This window comes from Hyla sarda, chromosome 11 (genome assembly GCF_029499605.1).
Source record: "Hyla sarda isolate aHylSar1 chromosome 11, aHylSar1.hap1, whole genome shotgun sequence".
Lineage (NCBI taxonomy): Eukaryota > Metazoa > Chordata > Amphibia > Anura > Hylidae > Hyla > Hyla sarda.
The window spans coordinates 46,179,394-46,203,950 of NC_079199.1; the positions used below are offsets into that span (position 1 = coordinate 46,179,394).

Below are 24,557 nucleotides of genomic sequence, written 5' to 3' on the forward strand. Positions count from 1 at the left end.
TAACAGAAGCAAAGACAATACCAGCAAATCTCTACCACAGAGAATGACAATTGGGTGTTGCGTATTCCCCTGTGTACAGAAAACAATAATCTCCACTGTAGAGGCCACATTTCAAATAGGGACAATGTATGTGGATATTGAAACTATTATTTCAGCTTATCTGAACCTAATTGATACATCAGACCCAGACCCGCCGCTACCGGACCGGCAAACCAAGCAATTGCTTGGGGCCCCGAGCTGGCTGGGGGGCCCCGAGCAGAGCCGGTGCTTGTCCATCCTGTAGCGACGGGGCAATTCGGGGGGCCGCACATTTCAATTAAATTACCTTTTTGTAGGGCGCGGGCCCCTTAAGAAACAAAGCAGGGCCGGACAGGTCAGTGGCTGATGGGAGTAGAGACGTCACATGCCCCGCGCAGGCATGCACGTCAACTCCAATCACCTGACCTGTCCCTGCCTACGTCCCCACGCGAACCTCCAGCATCCTCCCCGTGCAGTGACAGGAGCAGCAGCAGACTCACGCCGCTGCAACGATCCCTGGCAGGGTAAGTAAACTGGCGTGGGGGGCCCGGGGGGGGGGGGGGGGATTGTATGGTGGTTAGGGGACTACAATGGTGATGAGAGGTGTGTGCCTGTGTGTGTGTGTGTGGGGGGGGGTTATGGGGTCATGAGAGGTGCAGGGGGGGTGTTATGGGGGTCAAGAGAGGTGCAGGGGTGTTATGCGGGTGATAAGAGGTGCAGGGGTGTTATGGGGAATGTTATGGGGGTGTTATGGGGTGATGAGAGGTGCAGGGGGGAGTGTTATGAGGGTCATGAGAGGTGCAGGGGTGTTATGGGGGTGATAAGAGGTGCAGGGGGGGTGTTATGGGGGTGATGAAAGGTGCAGGGGGTGTATATGTATATATGATGTGTATGCATGTGTGTCAGTATTGTATTCAGTGGATACAGTGTGGAGCAGCATTATATTCAGGGTACAGTGTGTGGCAGCATTATATTCAGGGTACAGTGTGTGGCAGAATTATATTTAATGGGTACAGTGTGTGGCAGAATTATATTTAGTGGGTACAGCATGTGGCAGTATTCAGGTTACAGTGTGTGGCAGTATTATATTCAGTGGATACAGTGTGTGGCAGTATTATATTCAGGGTACAGTGTGTGGCAGTATTATATTTAGTGAGTACAGTGTATGGCAGTATTATATTTAGTGGGTACAGTGTGTGGCAGTATTATATTCAGTGGGTACAGAGTGTGGCAGTATTATATTCAGGGTACAGTGTGTGGCAGTATTATATTTAGTGGGTACAGTGTATGGCAGTATTATATTTAGTGGGCACAGTGTGTGGCAGTATTATATTCAGGTTACAGTGTGTGGCAGTATTATATTCAGTGGATACAGTGTGGGGCAGTATTCAGGGGTACAGTGAGTGGCAGTATTATATTTAGTGGATAGAGTGTGTGGCAGGATTATATTTAGTGGGTACAGCATGTGGCAGTATTCAAGTTACAGTGTGTGGCAGTATTATATTCAGTGGATACAGTGTGTGGCAGTATTATATTCAGGGTACAGTGTGTGGCAGTATTATATTTAGTGGGTACAGTGTACGGCAGTATTATATTTAGTGGGTAGAATATGTGCCAGTATTATATTCAGGGTACAGTGTGGGGCAGTATTATATTTAGTGGGTACAGTGTATAGCAGTATTTTATTCAGGGTACAGTGTATGGCAGTATTATATTCAGGGTACAGTGAGGGGCAGTATTTTATTTAGGGTACAGTGTGGGGCAGTATTTTATTTAGGTTATAGTGGCGGGCAGTATTATATTTAGGGCACAGTGTATAGCAGTATTATATTTAGTGGGTACAGTGAATAGCAGTATTATATTTAGTGGGTACAGTGTATAGCCGTATTATATTCAGGGTACAATGTGTGGCAGTATTATATTTAGGGTACAGTGTGGCGCAGTATTATATTTAGTGGGTACAGTGTGTGGCAGTATTATATTCAGGGTACAGTGTGGGGCAGTACTTTACATAGGGTACACTTTCTGGCAAGGTTATAATGATTACTGTCTTCATGCAGAGGATGAGAATCTGCTGACAAGATGAGGAGCCAATGATGTCTGGATGTCAGACTCTGCAGAGAAGATGGAGCTGGGGGAAGACCTGGTCTCTGGACCAGATGAAGAAGAAAAGATAACAGAGAAGATATCACTCAAGTCAGAAGACGTCACTCAGGTCACTGATATCATAGTGTATTCTCCTGACTGTCCTATCAGAGCTGTAGTCACTTGTAAGTTCTGCAATTATGATGGGTAAAACTGTGTCCAATCTGTGTCTCTTCAGCTGTTACAAAACTACAACTCCCATCACCAGAGGCTCTCCAGACATGATGAGAGTTTTAGCTTTCCAACAGCTGGAGAACCACTTCAACCGAGGTGATCGGTGGGGGTCTCAGCAGTCAGACCCCCACCCAAAAAAATGGCCCGGGGGGGGTGGGGTGGTCCTGGACAGGGGGTATGGGTAGGGAACACTGCTGCACCTAATGTGGGGAGAACTATGCTGTACCTAATGTGAGGGGGGAACACTGCCAACCTAATGTGGGGAGAACTATGCTGCACCTAATGTGGGGGGGGGGGGGAACACTGCCAACCTAATGTGGGGAGAACTGTGCTGCACCTAATGTGGGGGGAACACTGCCTACCTAATGTGGGGGGAACTCTGCTGCACCTAATGTGGGTGGGGGAACTCTGCTGCACCTAATGTGGGGGGGAACACTGCTGCACCTAATGTGGGGGGAACATTGCTGCACCTAATGTGCGTTGTATCGACGTTCGCTCACGTTGCGCTCCCAGAATTCAAGGGCCGGCGTTACTATGTCCTGACGCCGGCCCTAGAGCGTGACGTGCGTGAACATCAAAGGGGAGGGGCCTCCATGTCCATTTTGCTTGGGGCCCCCAAATTCCTTCAAACGGCCCTGATCAGACCCAAGCATGACCAAGAGAATTCCCCCCATGAGAACAACCACCCTGTATGCCAATGGTGCAAGTGCAAACCCAACAGAGTAGGACTAATATAGGAGTCTCAGGTGAAGAATCAGTGTGAGTACGAAGGGGGCGGTTCACAACGAACCTCTCATCTCAAACCAGTGAAGCATCCAATATCTGTTTTTTTTCTTTATCCCACCTGAACCTGAGACTATTAGGCGCAAATATTCTAGGGAGAGATGTCGTGTACGGTAACAAATATCTTTTAGGGGGGAATTGATAGGGATGACCCTTATGTTTCTAATGACTGATCAATATACTAATACCAATATGCCATTGCTGATGGAAAAATATATTTGTTCCCTAGCCCTTAACCCATATACATCAGCTTGCAATATGCTCGTGACTACGAATGAGGCCTTGGGATGACTCCATGCGGGAGTAGAAAGACAAAATATCTGACGAACTCTGCCAAGAAATTAATGTACACTAGATATGCTAATATATACTGACACAATAATCAAACAACCAATCAAAATGTAACATGCTAATTCTGATGTCATAACTAAACCTCCTTCTTTGTCCAATGTAAAAACTAAATGTACTTCCTGGATTAAATAGAACTCTTTGGGGCAGCTACGAGTATGCTAAGAAAGAGTATATACCAACATCCTGTGTGGTGTATATTTTCTTATGTCGACACTTAGCAATATATGGCAGCACAGTCAATCACATTTGAAAGCTTCCCCTCGGACCATCATTATCAATAGGAAAGCCAAGAATAGAAACTCTTGGAGTTGCCTCATAGCAGGTCCAAAGGATGATAAGATGTGCCACTAGTTCTCCAGTGAGTCTGGTTGTGCAAGGATGGCTAACCTTACCTGGCTACTGCATCATCTATGTCCCAGCTCAAGCACAGGCTTAAAGGGGTAGTCCAGTGGTGAAAAACTTATCCCCTATCCTAAGGATAGGGGATAAGTTTGAGATCGCGGGGGGTCCGACCGCTGGGGCCCCCTGCGATCTCTCTGTACGGGGCCCCGGCTCTCCGCCGAGATAGCGGGTGTCGACCCCCGCACGAGGCGGCGGCCGACACGCCCCCTCAATACATCTCTATGGCAGAGCCGGAGATTGCCGAAGGCAGCGCTTCGGCTCTGCCATAGAGTTGTATTGAGGGGGCGTGTCGGCCGCCGCCTCGTGCGGAGGTCGACACGCCCCCTTCCAGCGGGCTGTCGGGGCTCCGTACAGGAGATCGCGGGGGGCCCCAGGGGTCGGACCCCCCGCGATCTGCAACTTATCCCCTATCCTTAGGATAGGGGATAAGTTGCTCACCACTGAATCACCACTGGACTACTCCTTTAAACAAAGACCAGGAAGACCTTCTCTGGTCACTCCTACCCTATCAGCCTGCAGAATGCATAAAAGGGAGGAGGGGGTTACATAGCAGGACATGAAGAGTCATATAGAGTAAGGACATGCCCCCTCGAGAGCACAGAATGAAAAAGCAAGTTAGCAACAGATAGAAGGTATTTATGAGAAATATAGGTGCTAGACACAAAAATATTTGATTGTACATGATCATGATTACTAGGTACTGAGTAACATATACCATTCAAATACAACAAGTCAGAAGGAATGATGTCGCAATCACCGGTACTGCAAACTTCTTTCCTTATTTCAGGTTACTTACATGTGGGAAACAGATGGACAAACGACAGCAAGGGTGTACAGCAAGGGTGTACAGAAAGGAGGCGATCGCGTTTTGTCGGCACTTCCTCTGGCCTCAACACACTGAGTAACATGTAACTTTTTTATTTGTGGGATCTGACAGGTACGCTCTTATGGTGACACCTTCTCCTGCAAATTAGCACTCGGGAAACCTTATTCCCTGACACCAGCTACCGTAATAAGGTATGGCGGACACTCTTGTACAGCAGTTCTACAGCTCTTTTACAATTGTGGCAACAAATAACACAATATAACATGGCAAAGCAATAAATAAAGAGGATAAAACTTTTCTTAAATACACGTATTCACCCCCTACACCCCCCCCCCCTTAGAAACTTTGTATGTAGGTTCCTTCTATATATGAAGAGCCAATGGTGCAAACATTTAAACTTTTCCATGAGCGATTTTGCAGGGGTGGCTGTATAGGGGGATTATTCTGATAATACAGGAATCAATAAACAAGTAAAGCGGAGTGAATCACCTGTCAGCAGTGTATTATGAACAATAATGACATTTTTCTTCAAGGCAATTTCTTTAATTTGTTGAAAAGAACAGATATGGTCTCGGCTGCAGTGTAAATGTACTCCCAAGCAATTTCACACTTTTCTCTTCTACAATTGCAGCCCACTCTGCTACTTGTGGGGGTTCATTACTAACAACTTTGATTCTGTCATTGTGAAACATAGCTGTCCATCACCCGGTTGCTATGGCGATGGCCAATAGCAAGCCTGTGTGTAGGAGTTTCCATCTGGCTCCGAATGCAGCATGACCTGTCGGATAGACACAAGCAGAGGCAGCCTGGCTCCAACAGGGATGAAGGATCGAATCCTGGAACTAAGATATGTAAGTTGCATAGTCAACAGCATGTGATGATGTCTTGTAGGTGTCTTCAGTGGATTTTGGAATGTCTGTTTTATGCAATGTCTCAATTTATAGCAGAGTTCTTATTTTATACAGTGCATTATGCAGTTCAATGCAGTATGCTCTGCAAGGTTATACTGCCAGACAATGTAATACAGCATTAGATACAGCCATGGTACTGAAGGCTACAGATACTGCAGAGCTGAGTTTGTTATCTGGTACAACTTATAAGGATATTGGCCGGCATTTATCATTGTAGGTGTAAGTGAAGCATTTTTCTACATGTTTTTTTTGTGTGCTGTAATGTGTAGGAGCACCAAATTTATTAAATGGTCACAGAGCATTTGATACATGTTGTGCAGGTCACATTTTCTGAAATTTCTCCCTTCACATACACAAAAAAGCTAAGCTAAGTCTGAGCTGGTGTAGTTTTAGAGACTTTTCTGTGGCTTTGGGCCTTTTTTGTGCCTTTTCAAAAAAAAGACGCAGTTCATAAAATCCTTCCATATCATGTGTATTGCCAAAATCAGTGGATTGCAACTCAAAATCAACAGAAATGTGTAAACCAAAAGGTGCAAATTGCTTGCACCTTTTTTTTTGCACCTTTTGTAGACACAAGAAACAATCTTAAGACAATGATAACTGTCGGCCTTTATGTTATTTGTGGTTGTACATGGGACTGCGGGTAAACCTGCTATATGATATTAACTTGGACAGATATCACCTAAAAAAGATACATGAACACATTCAGCTCTGCTGCATTGGAACCTAGCAAGGGACTGAAGGGGCAATTCCCACATACCAGAAAGGTGGACAACAAGCCTTTCTAAATATTTGGCTAGGGCTATGAACTGGATCTTTGTCCTGGATGAAGGAAAGCTAAGCTACAACTCAGCTATATGTAAGGATATGCCATATGTAAGAAATTGCAGAGCAAATATAAAACTACAACATAGACCTTCCATTTTGGCTCATTGTGCATTTAAGAAACAGGAGTCCTGGGTATGTCTATTATGTTCTTTGGAATTCTTGCCATATTAATATAACACTATATTGTGCCATGTTAAATGCATTTAATATTCATCATTATTATCATCATATTTCTGGAGTGAATTTCAATATTAGCAATTATTATTGGTTTTTGATATAGTTAATTCCAATTTAGTTCCAGTTTTTCACCTCTTTGTTCTATCATATATATATATATATATATATATATATATATATATATATATCTACAGTATATGCAGGCGGGTCACAGAATAAAAATACATCTTGTCTACTGACCTGTCCTATAGCCACATTCACATTATATTGTAGGATTTTAGCTTTTATTTAATATTTTTACCAATTATTCAACATAATCCATAGTCCATTCTTGAGCATTGTAGTTTGCCAATTTTGTTCATATTTCAACTTATTGCTTGGTAGATTCCATTGTTAATCCAATGGGTTTTTCAAAGAATGGCCCCCTTTAGCATTGTTTTGCGCTAACATCGCCACCTTATATACAAACATGGCAGACAAAACCATGAGGTAATAGATATAGGCATGTCACAGAGATGCAGCAGTACTTCTGTATGCCATGTGGCACAACTTATAATATTGTGTTATCTGTGTGTAAATCTGCTATACTATCTTTACTCAAAGACTATCACCATGTGCTAGCAATGTAGTGCTGAAGGGTTAAACGAACTAGTGTAGCTCAGCTGCATCTGCATGCAGGGGTATAGATAGGAGGGGGCTGATGGGACATTTGCCTCCGATGCAGGACACAAGGGAAAGGTTCCAATATGCCATTCTGCCTTGGCCAGGGTGATATTCCAATATGTCTTACCTACTGTATTATATTACAGAGAGATGATTCTACATTAAAAAAAAAAAAACTGTTGAATGAAATATTAGGCTCTGTTCCCCCACCCCAGTATATCATTAAATGATAATCCCTAAATTCAATTTCTGTATATATATATATATATATATATATATATATATCAAAAAACAGAACATATTGAATTCAATGTCGGAGCAATGATGCTGAGACAAGCAGTTTCTGTCTCTACTATGTGGAGTCATCAATATGTTAAACTCTTGAGAATACAGGAATTATACAGCGATGTGTTAGTAGATGATTCCACCAATACTTGCCCTTAAGAACATTGGATAGTGTATGTTATATTTAGCATTCTGTATACATGGGAAACATTTAATCCATACTATGATCCATGGGTAATAAATGCACATCTGTTGTTGCTGGGTAGCAGAAGAATGAATAAAAAGCTTTAGTAGCTCTGCTGGATAGGATATAGCCACCTTTGCAACCATTATTTTTATTGTTCAATGCATCTAAAGTAAAAACAATTATGTAATTTTCCAAATAGTTTAATGTATGCAGTGCATATGCTAACATATCCCTACAAACAAACGACATGTCCCTTCTAGCTTATCTACAGATAGTAGACACTCACTTTCCTCTGACATGTCTTCTACTGTCGGTAGATTAGCAACAGGAGGAGACAGAGGAAGTGCATGACCTGACTACAACCAAACTTTGTTGTAGTCTGTAACCATGGAGACACAAAGTCTTTATATGAGCTGTAGGCACAGAATGGTTGCTTAATTATCTATTCTTGATACAATCTCTGGTGGCCTGTATAGAGTTTGAACGAAATGTTCAAATACTCGAGTGTGGCTTCATTCAAAGAGGGGCATTCAGGACCTTCTTTAGTGTTATTTTTTTTTTGTATTCAACTTTTTATAATATAACCAACACATAACACAGGGGGAGACAACCTGACAATATTTGTGACAAGATAAGCAGAGAGATAACACAGGTAAGTAACATCACGAAGCAATATGGAACACAAGTGTCCCATAAAGTACAAGCAAAACAAGCTTTCGTGTGATTTTTATGGATCATAGTGGTCAGACACTTATCACCTATCTTCTGAATATTGTTATGGGAAAATGCATTGTTGGTTTAGGGCATGAAACTGACAGTGTGTTCACCTGCACTAAACCCCATACACGCGGTCTGTTTCCAGAAATATGCGCTGTATTAGCCGGCATTGTTAATCTGGGAATACCCGGCTTTGCGCAGTGGAGGTGGGATCCGGCATACCCAGCTTCCCTACCTCTATCCCTTCTGCTCCATTATATGCCCGCCAACCTCATTAATATACATACTGGTGCAGAGGGGACAGAGGCAGGGAAACTGGGCATGCCAGGATGCGCCTCCATTGCACAAAGCCGGCCTTTTCCAGATTAGTAATGACGGCTATTACAGAGTGTATATTCAGAACCGGACCCCAGATCCCGGTAAGTGATACTTTATTTGAATCTGTTTCACCCTCACTTTAACTTTGCATATCAGGTTTAGTACAGGTGAATCCGCTGTCAGTTTCCTTTTAAATATTCCTTGTCTGTAGCAGAGACTCCCCTGTGTTACCTGCCTTTTATAACAGTGCTGTCACTTAAATTGTCAAAAGAGGGCAACAAAATATAGGGAAAGACATGGGGGGAGATTTATCAAAACCTGTGCAGAGAAAAAGTTGCTCAGTTTCCCATAGCAACCAATCAGATAGCTTTTTTCATTTCTGAAAAGGCCTCTGAAAAATGAAAGAAGCGATCTGATTGGTTGAACAACTCAGCAACTTTTCCTCTGCACAGGTTTTGATAAATCTCCTAGGGTGTTTTGATCAGTCTGTCATAATATAGAGTAGGTAAGAAGAACCTACATGTAAATACATGCAACGCATGGCCAGCAAAGGGTCACGGCTGCCACTGACCCTGCCCACGTGTCCATGATTAAAAAATGTCTACCTATGCGTAGTGATAGAGAAAAATCTGTCCAACACTGGCAGGTGGGCAAAGGCAGCAGCAGTCATGGCAGTTCTCTGGCATGTTATCCCAAACACCTCCAATAGCTGTTGGTCTAACTTCATTCAGCAGTTATTCATCCTGATTCCTGCAAACATTTTTAGTAGCAAGAAGAGAGATAGGTGCTATAGGTGATAGCCTCCTTTTAATATATCTTTTGGCAAATCAAAAGGATCAGGTGCTGAAATTCTCTTTTGCGAAATCATCTGTCTGGGGGAAAGTTGGGAGACCCCCCATACACATTAGACAGCTGTCCGATCCAGCCAAATGTAGCTGCTTTGTCAGACTTTTCTCCAGTGTGCCTTTATTAGCTATGCTGCTGTCATGAATTGTAACAACATGGGCAAAATGCTTAGGCTGCGTTCACATCACAATTTCTCCATCCGACTTGAGTAAACGATTTTATAACTTCAAATCGTATATAAAGTCGGATCCATTGACCTTCATTAAAAAATCGGATCCATTACACACATCCGATTTGATCCGCATCCGATTTCACACGATTTTTGTTCGGGTCTGAAATTGGGTTTGACCACGATTTCAGACCCGAACAAAAATCGTGTGAAATTGGATGTAATGGATCCGATTTTTTAATGAAGGTCAATGGATCCGACTTTATATACGATTTCATACGATTTTAAGTTATAAAATCGTTTACTCAAGTCGGATGGAGAAATCGTGATGTGAACGCAGCCTAAGAAGACTTAGCATTTTGAGATCTTTTCTTTCATATAAACTTCTTACAAATGTTTATTTTTTCTTTGGTTTTCAATGACTTTTGCTTGTCTGTGAAGAAGTAATGTTATTTTAAACTTCACAAAAATGTTATCGTATTGCAAATAATAACTAAAAAAATGACATGCATCATATTTACATGGCTTATTCTATACGCCATTTTGCATAACAGCATGTTGCTAGCTGTGCTTTATGTGCTATGAATATTTATAACAATGAACTGTGAACACCCCATGTGCTGGCAGAAAACTGCATGCAGGTGCGGAGAGCTACATGGAGCTTCCCTTAGCAACTGAAAAGATATAACAGATGTATGGCAGCACTTGGTAAATTACCTGTAATTATTAGGTTACATTTTTCAGTACGGCATAGCTGGTAAGTGTGCTGCTTCACACCTAGCAGTGTCTGTTTACCATGCGCTTTGAGAAAGCCACCGATGTATACGGTAAATGTATCCATAGACCCCATTACCAAAGAGAGGCCAAAAGAATGTTGGAAAATACATGGAAGGATTTACATCTATCAGTATAGAACAACACTACAGACTGCGCTGTTCTATAGTAAGGTATAAAGTAAAAAACTTTTTTATAGCATTACTGTCATTAATAAAAACTTTTGGCATGACTCCAATTAGGAACAGAGGCTGATGTTTACAGTTATGTATAGTGCTATATAAGCAATGAGAAACAACAATTGTTTGCAGGAAAATACACATATTTATTGTGAGCAGTGTGATGACTCGCTCTTGCAAATAGGTGTGGTTGCAGTATGGAGGCAAGGAAACAGTACTTTTCAAATCAAAGTTCAGTGTTTTATTCATACTTGGCACACAGCAAACAGTCTTTAAATGCAGAACCAAGGAAAACGTAACAAAAGTCCACCTGTATTCCTTAGGTGTTTGTTCACCCCAGAATCCATGCCATGTGGCATCAAGCAAGTCTTTTCCAGGCCTCCAGGCAGACTGTTCACCAGCTTCCAACCTTGGAGCAAACACAGGGAAGAACTCCACATTCAGCTCTCTCTGGCAGTGTGAGCTGCAAGTAGCAAATCCCTCTCAGCTGATGAAACAGGCTGCCTTTAAGGCCAACAAAAGGTGGCCTGGATTGTGGGGAATGACCCCCACCATGCACTTGGTCCTTCCCAGTAAGAGCCATCCCGGATTGGCCTTCCAGCCATACTATGGCCACAGTGTCAGACTGCATTGCAGTACAGATAATGAATAATACCAACTCTTACTTTACCAAAAGCAAGGAGCCTTGGTGACACATATCGCCAATCTACCACGATGCCTTTCACCTTATCAGATACCCCCCTTTGTTCAAGCCCGAGGGTGTGAACACCTGTGCAACAGTGGACTCGCGATAGGGCATCGGCGTTGCCTAGCAAAGGACCCGCTCTGTGTTCAACCTTGAACTTGAAACTCTGTAGTGACAGAAACCACCTGGTGACCCTGGCTTTTTTGTTCTTAGACTGGCACATCCACTTAAGGGGGGAATAATCCGCCATGAGATGAAACATGAAACTTCCTGCCCAACAAATAATAGCGGAGAGACTCGAGTGCCTACTTAATGGCTAGGCACTCTCTCTCCACTCTACTATACCTGGTCTCTGCCGGGGTCAGTTTGCGGCTAAGAAAGACAACGGGATTCTCTTCCCCGTTGACTTCCTGGGAGAGTACAGCACCGAGACCTACCTCAGAGGCATCCATCTGTACCACAAATTCCCTTTTGAAGTTGGATGTCACCAACACCGGAGACCCACATAGGGCCGACTTCAAAGCGGAAAATGCCTGCTCTGCCTGTTCGTTCCAACGGACCATGACAGACTTGCGTCTCTTCAGGAGGTCTGTTAAGGGTGCAGCCACCATAGCAAAATGGGGGATGAATCTCATATAGTAACCCACCATTCCTAGGAACGACTTCACCTGTCGGGTAGTGACAGGTCGTGGCCAATTTCGGATGGCCTTTATTTTGTTTACCTGAGGTTTGACAACTCCACGCCCAATGACGTACCCTAGGTATTTGGTCTCTTCCAATCCTATGGCACACTTTTTTGGGTTAGCAGGTAACCCAGCCTTCCTAAGGGAGTCTACCACTGCCTGTACTTTAGGAAGGTGACTTTCCCAGTCTGTACTGTGGATGATAATATCATCCAGATAAGCTGGTTGTACAGCTGGCCGCAGTACAATATCCATTAGCCTTTGAAATGTAGCGGGAGAGCCATGTAAACCAAAGGGTAACACCTTGTACTGAAACAAACCTTCTGGTATGACAAAGGCTGTTTTCTCTTTGGCAGCCTCTGTCAAGGGCACCTGCCAGTACCCTTTGGTGAAATCCAAAACAGAAAAATACTGAGCCTGTCCTAGCCTTTCAATAAGCTCGTCAATTGGGGGCATGGGATATGCATCAAACTTGGACACCTCATTAAGTTTGCAGAAATCGTTACAGAACCGCAACGTCCCATCTGGCTTGGGTATTAAGACTCAGACTGGCCCACTCAATCTTTGATTCCTCAATGACATCCAGTTTTAACATCTGCTGTACTTCTTCCGAGATGGCTTGTCGCCACGACTCAGGTACCCGGTATGGTTTCAACCCTATTTTTACCTGGGGTTCAGTGACAGTGTCATGGTGGATGACAAGTACATCCAGGAAGGTCTGAGAACACATCTGTGTTCCTACTGACAAACTCCCTGGCCACCTGGGTCTGTGCCGAGGAAAGGCTGTCAGCAATTTTCACTGTGGCAACTGTTTCCATCGCACCAGACTTAAGGACGGGAAACTCCACCCCTAACAAACCTGACCGGGGCTGTCATCCACACTAGTCTCCCTGTCTTTCCAAGGTTTCAACAAGTTTACATGGTACACTTGCTCTGGCTTCCTTCGCCCAGGCTGGTGTACCCTTTACATCACCTCCCCTACCCTTCGTAGGGACCCTGCTCCCTAGCCAGAAATTTACTATCGACCGTTGGTACCAGAACCAGAACCCGATCTCCCGGGTTAAAATTCCGAACCCGTGCCTGGCGATTATAAACTCTGCTTTGAGCTCACTGAGGTGCCTCCATATGTTCCCTGACCAAGGGCAACACTGTTTCCATCTGTTCCTGAAACTGAGTGACATACTCAACTACACTTTTTTGTGGCGTGGGCTGTTGTTCCCATGCCTCTTTAGCTATGTCTAACAGACCACGTGGATGTCTGCCGTATAGCAGTTCAAAGGGCGAGAACCCAGTAGAAGCCTGGGGCACTTCTCGCACTGCGAACATGAGATAGGGTACCAAAAGATCCCAATTTTTCCCATCTCTAGCTACCAACCACTTTTACATATTTTTTAACGTTTGGTTAAACCTTTCTACCAGGCTGTCCATCTGTGGGTGGTAGACCGAGGTCCTTAGCTGTTTTACCTGCAGTAACTTACTGAGCTCTTTCATTACCTTTGACATAAATGGGGTGCCCTGGTCAGTCAATACTTCTTTAGGTAAGCCCACTCGGGAAAATAACTCCATAAGCTATAAGTTTGTCCGAGGTATGTCGCAGAAGCAGCGCCTCGGGATACCGAGTCGCATAGTCCAGGACGACCAGGATGTGTTGGTGCCCCCTAGTGGATTTTGGCAATGGGTCAACCAGATCCATAGCGATCAGCTCAAATGGGACCTCAATAATTGGAAGAGGGACCAGGGAACTACGGTAATGTGGCTGGGGGCTAGTGATTTGGCAGGTTGGACAAGATTCACAATACCTTTCGACCTCTATATACACACTTGGCCAGTAAAGGCGCTGCAAAATTCAGTCCTGCGTCTTCTGCTGGCCCAAGTGCCCCCCTAGAACATGCTGATGAGCTAACTCTAACACCACTAACACACTTTCCCGAGAAACAGTTGGGTCCTGGTTGTTACGCCGAGCGCTCCGGGTCCCTGCTCCTCCCCGGAGCGCTCGCGGCGTTCCCCTCTCTGCAGCGCCCCGGTCAGACCCGCTGACCGGGAGCGCTGCACTGACACTGCCAGCGGGGATTCGATTTGCATAGCGGGACGCGCCCGCTCGTGAATCGCATCCCAAGTTACTCACCTGTCCCGGTCCCCGGCTGTCACTTCCTGGCGCAAGCGGCTCCGCTCCTTAGGGCATGCGCGCGCCAGCTCTCTAAGATTTAAAGGGCCAGTGCACCAATGATTGGTGCCTGGCCCAATCAGTCTAATTAGCTTCCACCTGCTCCACGTCCATATAACCTCACTTCCCCTTCCCTGCTTTGCCAGATCTTGTTGGCCTTGTGCCTAGAGAAAGTGTTTACTGTGTTTGCCATACCAGTGTTCCAGACCTCTTGCTATCACCATTGACTACGAACCTTGCCGCCTGCCCTGACCTTCTGCTACGTCTGACCTCGCCTCTGTCTAGTCCTTCTGTCCTACGCCTTCTCAGCAGTCAGCGAGGTTGAGCCGTTGCCGTTGGATACGACCTGGTTGCTACCGCCGCATCAAGTCCATCCCGCTTTGCGGCGGGCTCTGGTGAATACCAGTAGCAACCTAGAACCGGTCCCCCGGTACGGTCCACGCCAATCCCTTGCTGACATAGAGGATCCACATTTAGCCTGCCGAATCGTAACAGTAGATCCGGCCATGGATCCCGCTGAGGTCCCGCTGCCAGTTGTCGCTGACCTTACCACGGTGGTCGCCCAGCAGTCTCAACAGATAGAGCAACTAGGACAACAGTTCGCCCAACAAGGACAGCAGCTGTCGCAGTTGACCGCCATGCTACAGCAACTTCTGCCACAGCTACAGCAGCAACCATCTCCTCCGCCAGCTCCTGCACCTCCTCCGCAGCGAGTGGCCGCTCCTAACCTCCGTTTGTCCCTGTCGGACAAATATGATGGGGACTCTAAACTCTGCCGTGGTTTTCTGTCTCAATGTTCCCTACATTTGGAGATGTTGTCGGATCAATTTCCCACAGAACGGTCAAAGGTGGCTTTCGTGGTTAGTCTCCTGTCTGGGAAGGCCTTGTCATGGGCCACACCACTCTGGGACCGCAACGATCCTGTCACTGCCACTGTTCAGTCCTTCTTCGCTGAGGTTCGTAGTGTCTTCGAGGAACAAGCCCGAGCCTCTTCTGCCGAAACAGCCTTGCTGAACCTGGTCCAAGGAAATTCTTCTGTAGGCGAATACGCCATCCAATTTCGTACCCTCGCCTCTGAATTATATTGGAACAACGAGGCCCTCTGAACGACCTTTAAAAAAGGCCTATCCAGTAACATCAAGGATGTGCTGGCCGCACGAGAAATTCCTGCCAACCTGCATGAACTTATCCATTTGGCCACCCGCATTGACATGCGTTTTTCTGAAAGACACCAGGAGCTCCACCAGGAAAAAGACCTTGATCTCTGTGTAACTCTCTCCCAATATCCTTTGCAATCTACCCCTGTGCCTCCCGCCGAGGAGGCTATGCAAGTGGATCGGTCTCGCCTGACCCATGAAGAGAGGACTCGCCGCAGAGATAAAAATGTATGTCTGTACTGCGCTAGTACCGAACATTTCCTAGTGGATTGCCCTATTCGTCCTCCACGTCTGGGAAACGCACGCACCCAGCTCACGTGGGAGTGGCGTCTCTTGGTCTGAAGTCTGCTTCTCCACGTCTCACTGTGCCCTTGCGGATTTCTCCTTCTGCCAACTCCTCCTTCTCAGCTGTGGCCTTCTTGGACTAACTGTTAATAAGTTCAACATCCCTGTGACCCATCTCGTCAAGCCGCTCTACATTTCCTCGGTCAGCGGAGTAAAATTGGGCCTGCACTGTGCGTTACCGCACAGAACCCCTGCTCATGAGCATTGGACTGCATCACGAAAAAATTTAATTTTTTGTTCTGCCCAACTGCACCTCTGAAGTCCTCCTCGATCTGCCATGGCTCCAACGCCATTCTCCTACCCTTGACTGGACCACCGGGGAGATCAAGAGCTGGGGTGCTTCTTGCCACAAAAAATGCCTCACGTCTGCTCCCAGTTCCGTCAGTCAAACCTCAGTGTCTCCTCCTATACCAGGTCTCCCCAAGGCCTATCAGGACTATGCCGAGGTTTTTTGCAAAAAACGAGCAGAGATTTTGCCTCCTCATAGCCCCCTTCCTGGTAACACTCTGCCCCGTGGCAAGCTTCACCCTCTGCCCCCCCTTCCCATTCCCACTTCTTCTGGACTGCCTGCCATTGACGAGTTTACCCAGGACTTCTCTGTCTTTCAGAAACAAACTCTAGAATCGCTCCCAATGGCCTCGTCCCATGTGAAGCGACAAGCGGACGAAAAGAGGGGGAGACCTAAGGGGGGGGTACTGTTACGCCGAGCGCTCCGTGTCCCTGCTCCTCCCCGGAGCGCTCGCGGCGTTCCCCTCTCTGCAGCGCCCCGGTCAGACCCGCTGACCGGGAGCGCTGCACTGACACTGCCGGCAGGGATGCGATTCGCATAGCGGGAATCGCATCCCAAGTTACTAACCTGTCACGGTCCCCGGCTGTCACGTCCTGGCGCGCGCGGCTCCGCTCCATAGGGTGCGCGCGCGCCAGCTCTCTGAGATTTAAAGGGCCAGTGCACCAATGATTGGTGCCTGGCCCAATCAGTCTAATTAGCTTCCACCTGCTCCACGTCCATATAACCTCACTTTCCCTTCCCTGCTTTGCCGGATCTTGTTGCCCTTGTACCTAGAGAAAGCGTTTACTGTGTTTGTCATACCAGTGTCCAGACCTCTTGCTATCACCATTGACTACGAACCTTGCCGCCTGCCCTGACCTTCTGCTACGTCTGACCTCGCCTCTGTCTAGTCCTTCTGTCCTACGCCTTCTCAGCAGTCAGCGAGGTTGAGCCGTTGCCGGTGGATACGACCTGGTTGCTACCGCCGCAGCAAGTCCATCCCGATTTGCGGCGGGCTCTGGTGAATACCAGTAGCAACCTAGAACCGGTCCACCGGTACGGTCCACGCCAATCCCTCGCTGACATAGAGGATCCACATCCAGCCTGCTGAATCGTAACACTGGTGCTGTTCTGTACCAAGATTTTCTCCTGTAACATTGAGGTCTGCCAACTCTGGCCCTGATGGCAGATCCTCCACATCTCCCACCATTACCCTCAGTGGAGACGACACCTCCTCCTCCTCCATCATAGTGGTAGTCACCTCAACTGCCGTTGTTTCTGACTCGGGTTCCCAGGGTTCAGGGGTCACTGCTGAGTAGGGGGAGTCTATTGGGGACACCCCTGCCTCGCAGGTCTGGGGAACTCTTGTCTGGGGCCACAGAGACACGAACCCTGGAAAGTCTCTCCCAACTATTAACTCATACGGCAACTTCGTGGCAACGGCCACCTCATGAGTCCAGCAGCCAGTTGCTGTTAACAAAGTCACCAAGGCAGTTGCATAGTCTTTTTAAGTCCCCGTGTATACACAGTACTCCAGCTTGTAGTCCCGTGTACTCTGTGGGCGGCATCAGGTTGGACCTCACTAAAGTCACCATGCTACCTGAATCAATCAGGGCCACCACAACAGTATTTCCCACCCTCACCTGGCAGAGATGATCAGAGTCTGCTGCCCTGAGAACACCTGTGGCACACAGTCTCTGGGCATACAAGGACGAGCGGAGTGGGTAGTTGGTGTCCATAAGTTATTCCAGCAAGGGACAATTAGCCCTAACATGTCCTGGTTGTTGACACCCCCAACACAGCAACAGGGTGGGGCCTTTGGGAAACCTCCCTCCTGGGACTTTTAGGACTTTCTAGCTGCCTGGGCAAGGGTGGGGACCTCCTGGGTTTCACCTCTCCCTCCCGCAGTTTCATGGTGGCCTCGAACTTCTCTACCAGGTCCACCATCCCAAGGGTGTTGTCAGGGGTTACCTGGCCAATCCAGCTTTGGAGGGAATGTGGCAAAGCCCTCCAGAATACATTGGCCAGGAGACGGTCCAGCATAGCATGGGGACTTAGCACCTCTGGCTGCAGCCATTTTTGCAGGTGGTGTAACAGGTCGTAATACTGTGGCCTGGCAGGCTCAGCCAGCTAGTATTCCCACTGATGAACCCGCTAGGCCCAGACCAACACATTCACCCCCAGTCTTGCCAAAATCTCACCTTTGACAACCTCGTAGTCAACAGCCTGGTCGTCGGGTAAGTCGAAGTAGGCCTGCTGGGGTCCCGATGACAGGAACGGAGCGATGACCTCAGCCCACTGTTCTTGGGGTAACTTCTCCCTCGTGGCCACTTTCTCTAAGACCGCCAGGTAGGTCTCGACATCATCCGAGGGGGTCATCTTGGGGATCGCCAACCGTATAGCTTTCCGGGCGTCAGGGGCGTTCCGGGTCATCCCTGCCGCTTGTAGCGTCATTACATGCTGCAGTAACAGCTGGTTGGTTTCCTGCTGGTGCTGGTTGGCCTCCATGAGTCCTTTTATATCAGCCTCCATTTTGGCAACACTACGGTCACTGGAACACTACTTTGCCTTGTCTCACTGGAGAAAACACAACCGCCATACTGACAGTCACTTGTCAGCTGATTCATTGCCCCTAGCAACAACTCCAACGGGTTCTCCCAGGCTTGGTTCTTGGCAACAGCGTGTTGCAACACAATCACTGACCTCACTGCGTTGCCCGCATCCTCGACCAAATGTGATGATTCGCTCTTGCAAATCATCAAATAGAGTATAGAGGCAAGGAAACAGTACTTTTCAAATCAACGTTCAGTGTTTTATTCAGAACCAAGGAAAACGTAACAAAAGTCCACCTGTATTCCTTAGGTGTTTGTTCACACCTGAGTCCATGCCATGCGGCATCAAACAAGTCTTTTCCAGGCCTCCAGGCAGACTGTTCACCAGCTTCCAACCTTGGAGCAAACACAGAGAAGAACTCCACATTCAGCTCTCTCTGGCAGTGTGAGCTGCAACTAGCAAATCAGCTCAGCTCTTGAAACAGGCTGCCTTTAAGGCCAACAAAACGCAGCCTGGATTGTGGGGAATGACCCCCACCCTGCACTTGGTCATTCCCAGTATGCCGTCCCGGATTGGCCTTCCAGCCATACTACGGCCACAGTGTCAGACTGCATTGCAGCAGACACTGAATAATACCGGCTCTTACTTCACCAAAGCCAGGAGCTTTGGTGACACATATCGCCCATCCACCACGATGCCTTTCACCTTATCACAGCAGCTATACAAACATATGAATCACTGACAGTAGACATTCATGGCCAGCTTCTTCTTATTTTTTTTTTTTAAAGGAATCACTTTTGAACAGTTGACTGTGAATAGAAAATCATAATGATAACATTAATCAAATGAAAAATACAAATCTATTAAATAACCAAAACAAAATTAAATAAATGAATACAATAGAAAGGGGGTATATACGCATTCACCGCAGGGTAAGTATCACCACGTCCGGGAATCCTGGATAACGGGATCAGGCTGCAGCGGTGAAGAGCGCTCAGAGGCAACGCCGGCCATTTCATACGATATGATGTACTTCTTCCGGCCTCAGATCTACGCCATTGCACATGACTTCTTATGCGTCCGGTATCTAGAAAGGTATCCAAGACAATGTATCAACAAAGCTATGGAGCTATGGAGCATGATGAAGGACAAAAATCTGCGAATCTGTAAACTCCCTGAGCTAAGCTAACTATATCATAAAACTATAAAAGTCGATATATAATAAAAGTGAGACCTAAGTGGGAATAATAGAAGTGCATATTTCAAAAAAGGGGACAAATCCAAGCAGTCGTTCAACCCAGCCGGACTCTGAGCATTACATCTCAGGATCGGGCGGGTATCAGGGTACCTCAGGGTATCTCTATCGCCTCCTCTATCAGGTGTAGACACTCTTTCTAAGCCTCCAAATTTTAAAACATCAATATCAAAATTATGGTATTTTGGGAAATGCTCAGCAATTCTGGGAACACCGATTCCTGTTTTAAGGACATAGCAGTGTTCTCGGAACCTGACATGTAAAGGTCTAAATGTTTTTCCAATATAAAATCTAGAGTAGGACAGACCAGATAATATACCACGTACAAACTTTTACAAGTAATTAATTGGGTGATAGAATGAAATATACCTCCTAGATTACAGCTAGTAGCACACGTAGGGATGTTGGGTGTACAGGCACTCAACGTCAATGCTGATAAGGCAAAATGTAGATTGCCATGGAAAGTCGTCAAGGAATTTTAGCACATCTCCAGAATCTTTTAAATAAGAAGGAATAGATGTCAATAGAGGGTGGAGGAGCCAATCTATGTACTTAGATTGGTGTTCGCTCACAGACCCGATCCTGAGATGATAGGACGCAACTTGTGCACCTTAGGAAGCAGGTACCAAGTAGGCTTTCTAGCTACCGGACGCATAAGAAGCGCAATGGGGTAGATCTGAGGCCGGAAGAAGTTTGTCATATCGTACAAAACGGCCGGCGTTGCCTCTGAGCGCTCCCCACCGCTACAGCCTGATCCCCTTATCCCAGACTCCAGGACATGGTGATACTTACCCTGCGGTGAGTGCGTATATACCCATTTTCTATTGTATATCTTGATACTTCATCTCAATATATGCACCCCGCAGGTATCATCTGTATGTATTGGATCCGGACTTCTCGTTGCTCTTGTACATACTGGTATTGACAGTTTTACTGGTATACAGTTTTGGTATATGTAATGTGTGCTCTCCCCATTTCTTCGATGTTTGTACAATTAAATAAATTTCATTTATAAATAGATAAATCAATGTAGAAACCCGAGCCCCATACATTGAACAACCCACTGAAAAAATCTTGTCAAGGTCCCCTTGAGCTAAAGAAAAAGCATATGGAGACTACCATTTCAATTCTGTGGTTTGAGTCAGTTTTTGGTTCCTTGGTTCCTGGAAATGCTTCCAAGTAATCATACATTACTCCTTGGCAGTGACATACAAAGACTGCTCCCTATGCTTTTACCAATATTAGCTGACGTCAAATTGTACAATGAAATACTGCAGCACAAGCATCGTCTTCACACTGCACAGATCATCTATAATACTTAAAGACATGACGCAAGAAAGTAAGCTCTCTGGATAAATCCCTCTAATGGATGAGAAATTAAGCAACTATATTTATCCCTCTATGGCTACGATTGGTAAGAGTCACTCTCTAAGGCTTGAGTCCACCTTTAAACTATGATAACCCTGCTGAGGTGCCCCTCTGACATTACCATACATTCTGCACATGACCCCTGAAACCAGTATTTGGCTGCTGTCTTCCAAATGTCAATTTTTTTCTACTTAAACAGGTTTTCTCAGCAACATTTATCACCTACAGGATAGACAATGAGTTCTGATTACTGTTAGACCCCCCCCCCAACAAGCAGCAGAATTGGGGTACTTAATTCCGCATTTAATTTAAATGGTAATTTGACATGCATGGTGCTGCTTCATTCAACTTTATGGAACTATCTGTGGTAGGCTTTAGAGCTGAATACAGTGGCAGTATGAATGTTGGGTGACACAACACCCTCATACCCAATCAGTGGGAGTCCCAGCAGCAAGGTAGCCAGCAATCAGACACTCATCATTTATGTTGGGCATAGGGAGCTACAGTTTTTGCATCATGACTTTTATGTGCTATGTATCTCATGTAGTGTGTTTGTGTTGGATACTCTTTAGTCAATGGCTGAATTTGATCTTTATCCATATCTAGACCTTGTGAAATAACAGATTGCATTCTCATGAGGATTTCACATGGCAAATGTTTTTGTGTAAGTTACAGGATCCCAGCCAATTAAAGGGTACCTGTCATCAAAAAATCTTTTGATATGTCATTCATTAAGCTCTCCCTAACAACTTTCAAATTATATGTAATTTGAAAAAATGTTTATTTATATCTTTATTTTTTAATGTAAAATATGACCACTAGGGGTCTCCCTACACGCATGTCTCTGAGATTTCGGACTCATGCCGGCCTGGCATGAGTCAGAAATCTCAATACTGGGAACACTGACAAGCGCAGCTTCCTGCCTGTCAATCAGACAGGCAAGAGTGAGCGATGCACCCGCAGCACAGCAGAGCACACTCCTGACTGTCCGGCTGTGTCAGCCAGCTACGCCCCCTTAGGAGAGCTGACATGCGCTGGCCAGAAGTCAGTGTAGCGCAGCTCTGCTGCACCGAAGCATCGGGTCTGCCTTTCTGCTAGTCTGATCTAGGTCTTCTAGAGAGAAGTAATTTAGAGCGGGAGAGATACAGGTGCTTTAGAGAGAGGAGGAGGGCAGAAGTGAGCCCAGACAGGCATCAGCTAATGTCACACCTGCCGGGCCACTCCCCCTTCGTATCTCACAGACAGTTGAGATGAGCAGCCATACAGGGACAGATTAAGGTAGGACAATTGTGTTTTAAAGGAAGACCAGGAAGAGTCAGGGACAGATGGGGGGGGGGGTGAATTAGGGACAGTTTAGTGATAGGTACGCTTTAAAAAAAAAACAGCTATTTTAGGTAATACTAATTATAAACTTAGATGTGTCAATATTTTGATTGTTTTCAGCAGTTTCTTTTTTTATGTATAAAGAACCTTTAATTACTGACAAGGTAAAATACAACTTTTAATTCTACCTGGATTTTTACTTGATTTTTTTTCTCTGTCTACAGGTGTTTCTCATGTTAAAATATACCAGACTTGAAATGGAAGCAAGCAAAGGCATGCAACAAAGTAAACAATAAAAAACACTCACAGTTGATATAAATCTTTTGGTACTACATATATATATATATTAACATGTCAGAATGTAAAGTGGTCTGTTCTGATGAACCTTTGTCACAACTGGGAGAAAATGACCAAGTTAGCAAATACTTTAGAGGCTATTCCTCTATGGGATTCCTCCGAAAAGGTAGAAACAAAAGGAAGCCAAGTCGAAGCAATCTGTGTATTAAACCCAAGGACTTCAATGAAAGTGACAAGAAAAGTGCTAACATAGGGGCAAAAAAAGGTGAGGTTCTTGGTTTGGAAGAAGTCTCTAATGAGTTTACTTGTACCTCATCGATTATGGAAAACTACAGCCTAACTACTAATAAAGAGTCAAAATTTAGCTTCCGCAAACTAGAGGATGGCACTTTCGCCTTAGAAACCAAGAGCCCAAGCGAGCTTAATCCAGACAAGAGTGAGTCTGGAATTTTGAAGAGGTCCACAAAGAAACGGCACAAAAAAGGGCGTCATTCCCACAAGCCACTTAAAATATGCTTCAAAAAAAGAAGTAAAGCTCGTCGAAAGTCTTCAGATTCGAATGATGAGTACAGATCAGATCATAAAACATTAACAGGCTCAACTCTACAAGAGGACAACAGTTGTTTTGAGGACAACAATGATGACTGTTCTGAACAAGATCAGACAAAAAGAAAAACTTGGGCAACTTTAAGAAGTCTGGTAACTCGAAGACGAAAGTTACGATCTTCAGTAAAAAGACAATCCCAGTTGAGTGGAAGACACAATGAAACCAACACAGGCAATGCTTCCATTCAGGAGATTTCAAAGAAGAAAACATTCTCCAACATAAGGATTCCATGCATGAACTTTTCAAGAGGGAAAAGATCCACAAATATCCCATTGCCTTCTGAAGACACTCTTTGTACAATCAAATCCACAGATACCAGTGGAACGGATTCAGGACCTGACTGTGATAGAAGTGACAAGGCTTTGGCTGCTAAGTATAAACTTCAGAAGTCTTTAGATATAGAAAATGGCAAAATCAGTAGCAATCTTGAAAGTGGTTTACAGACAAGCATAGATCCAAAGTCAGAAGACACACAGAAGCTGTCAAGTAGGGATTCCAAAAATATACAAAATATTCAAGAAACCAATAGGCCTAAACTAAAGGAGAACTTAATTATAAGTGATGAGGTCCAACCTAAGACTGAATCCCAAAGTAGGAACATTAAAGACTCCCTTAGAGACTGTCCAGGTGACTTAAAAGTCCCTTTGATCAGTATCACTGAAGTTTCCATCAAAGTTGATACACCTTCAGATGTGTATGAAATGCTTCTCATATCTACAGCTGCTTCTCTTGTCAATAAAGTTATTGAGTCATCCATACAAAAGTTGATTGAAGAGGATACTTTCCTTAATCATGTTCCGGGCAAGGACTCTGGAAGATTCTATATTTAAAAAAGATGTTTTAAAAAATACAGATCTCCACTATGATGTTAAATTCTGTGCCTTTAAAGATGAATCAACATTCTGAAATGCAGCTTAGTGGAAAAATATTCTCTGGAGTAATCGAAACTCCAAAGAATGTGAAGGTTCTAATCAATTATAAGTTGATGGTGTTTGTACCTATCAGTTTGAAATGTTTCCGCCATAGCTGTCCTGCCTCCAGTATAATGTATTATTATATATTGCTTTTATTAAAATGTTTATTTAAGTAAAATGAAAAA

General features: G+C 45.3%; 1 protein-coding gene across 1 annotated transcript; it reads left to right on the forward strand.

Annotated features, from left to right (window-relative positions):
- The first annotated feature begins 5,405 nt into the window (after positions 1-5,405).
- Positions 5,406-24,557, forward strand: AKAP5 (A-kinase anchoring protein 5). The gene is made up of 2 exons (XM_056545552.1): positions 5,406-5,550; positions 22,779-24,557. The coding sequence occupies exon 2, from the start codon at positions 22,906-22,908 to the stop codon at positions 24,286-24,288; it is 1,383 nt and encodes a 460-aa protein (XP_056401527.1). The 5' UTR covers positions 5,406-5,550; positions 22,779-22,905; the 3' UTR covers positions 24,289-24,557.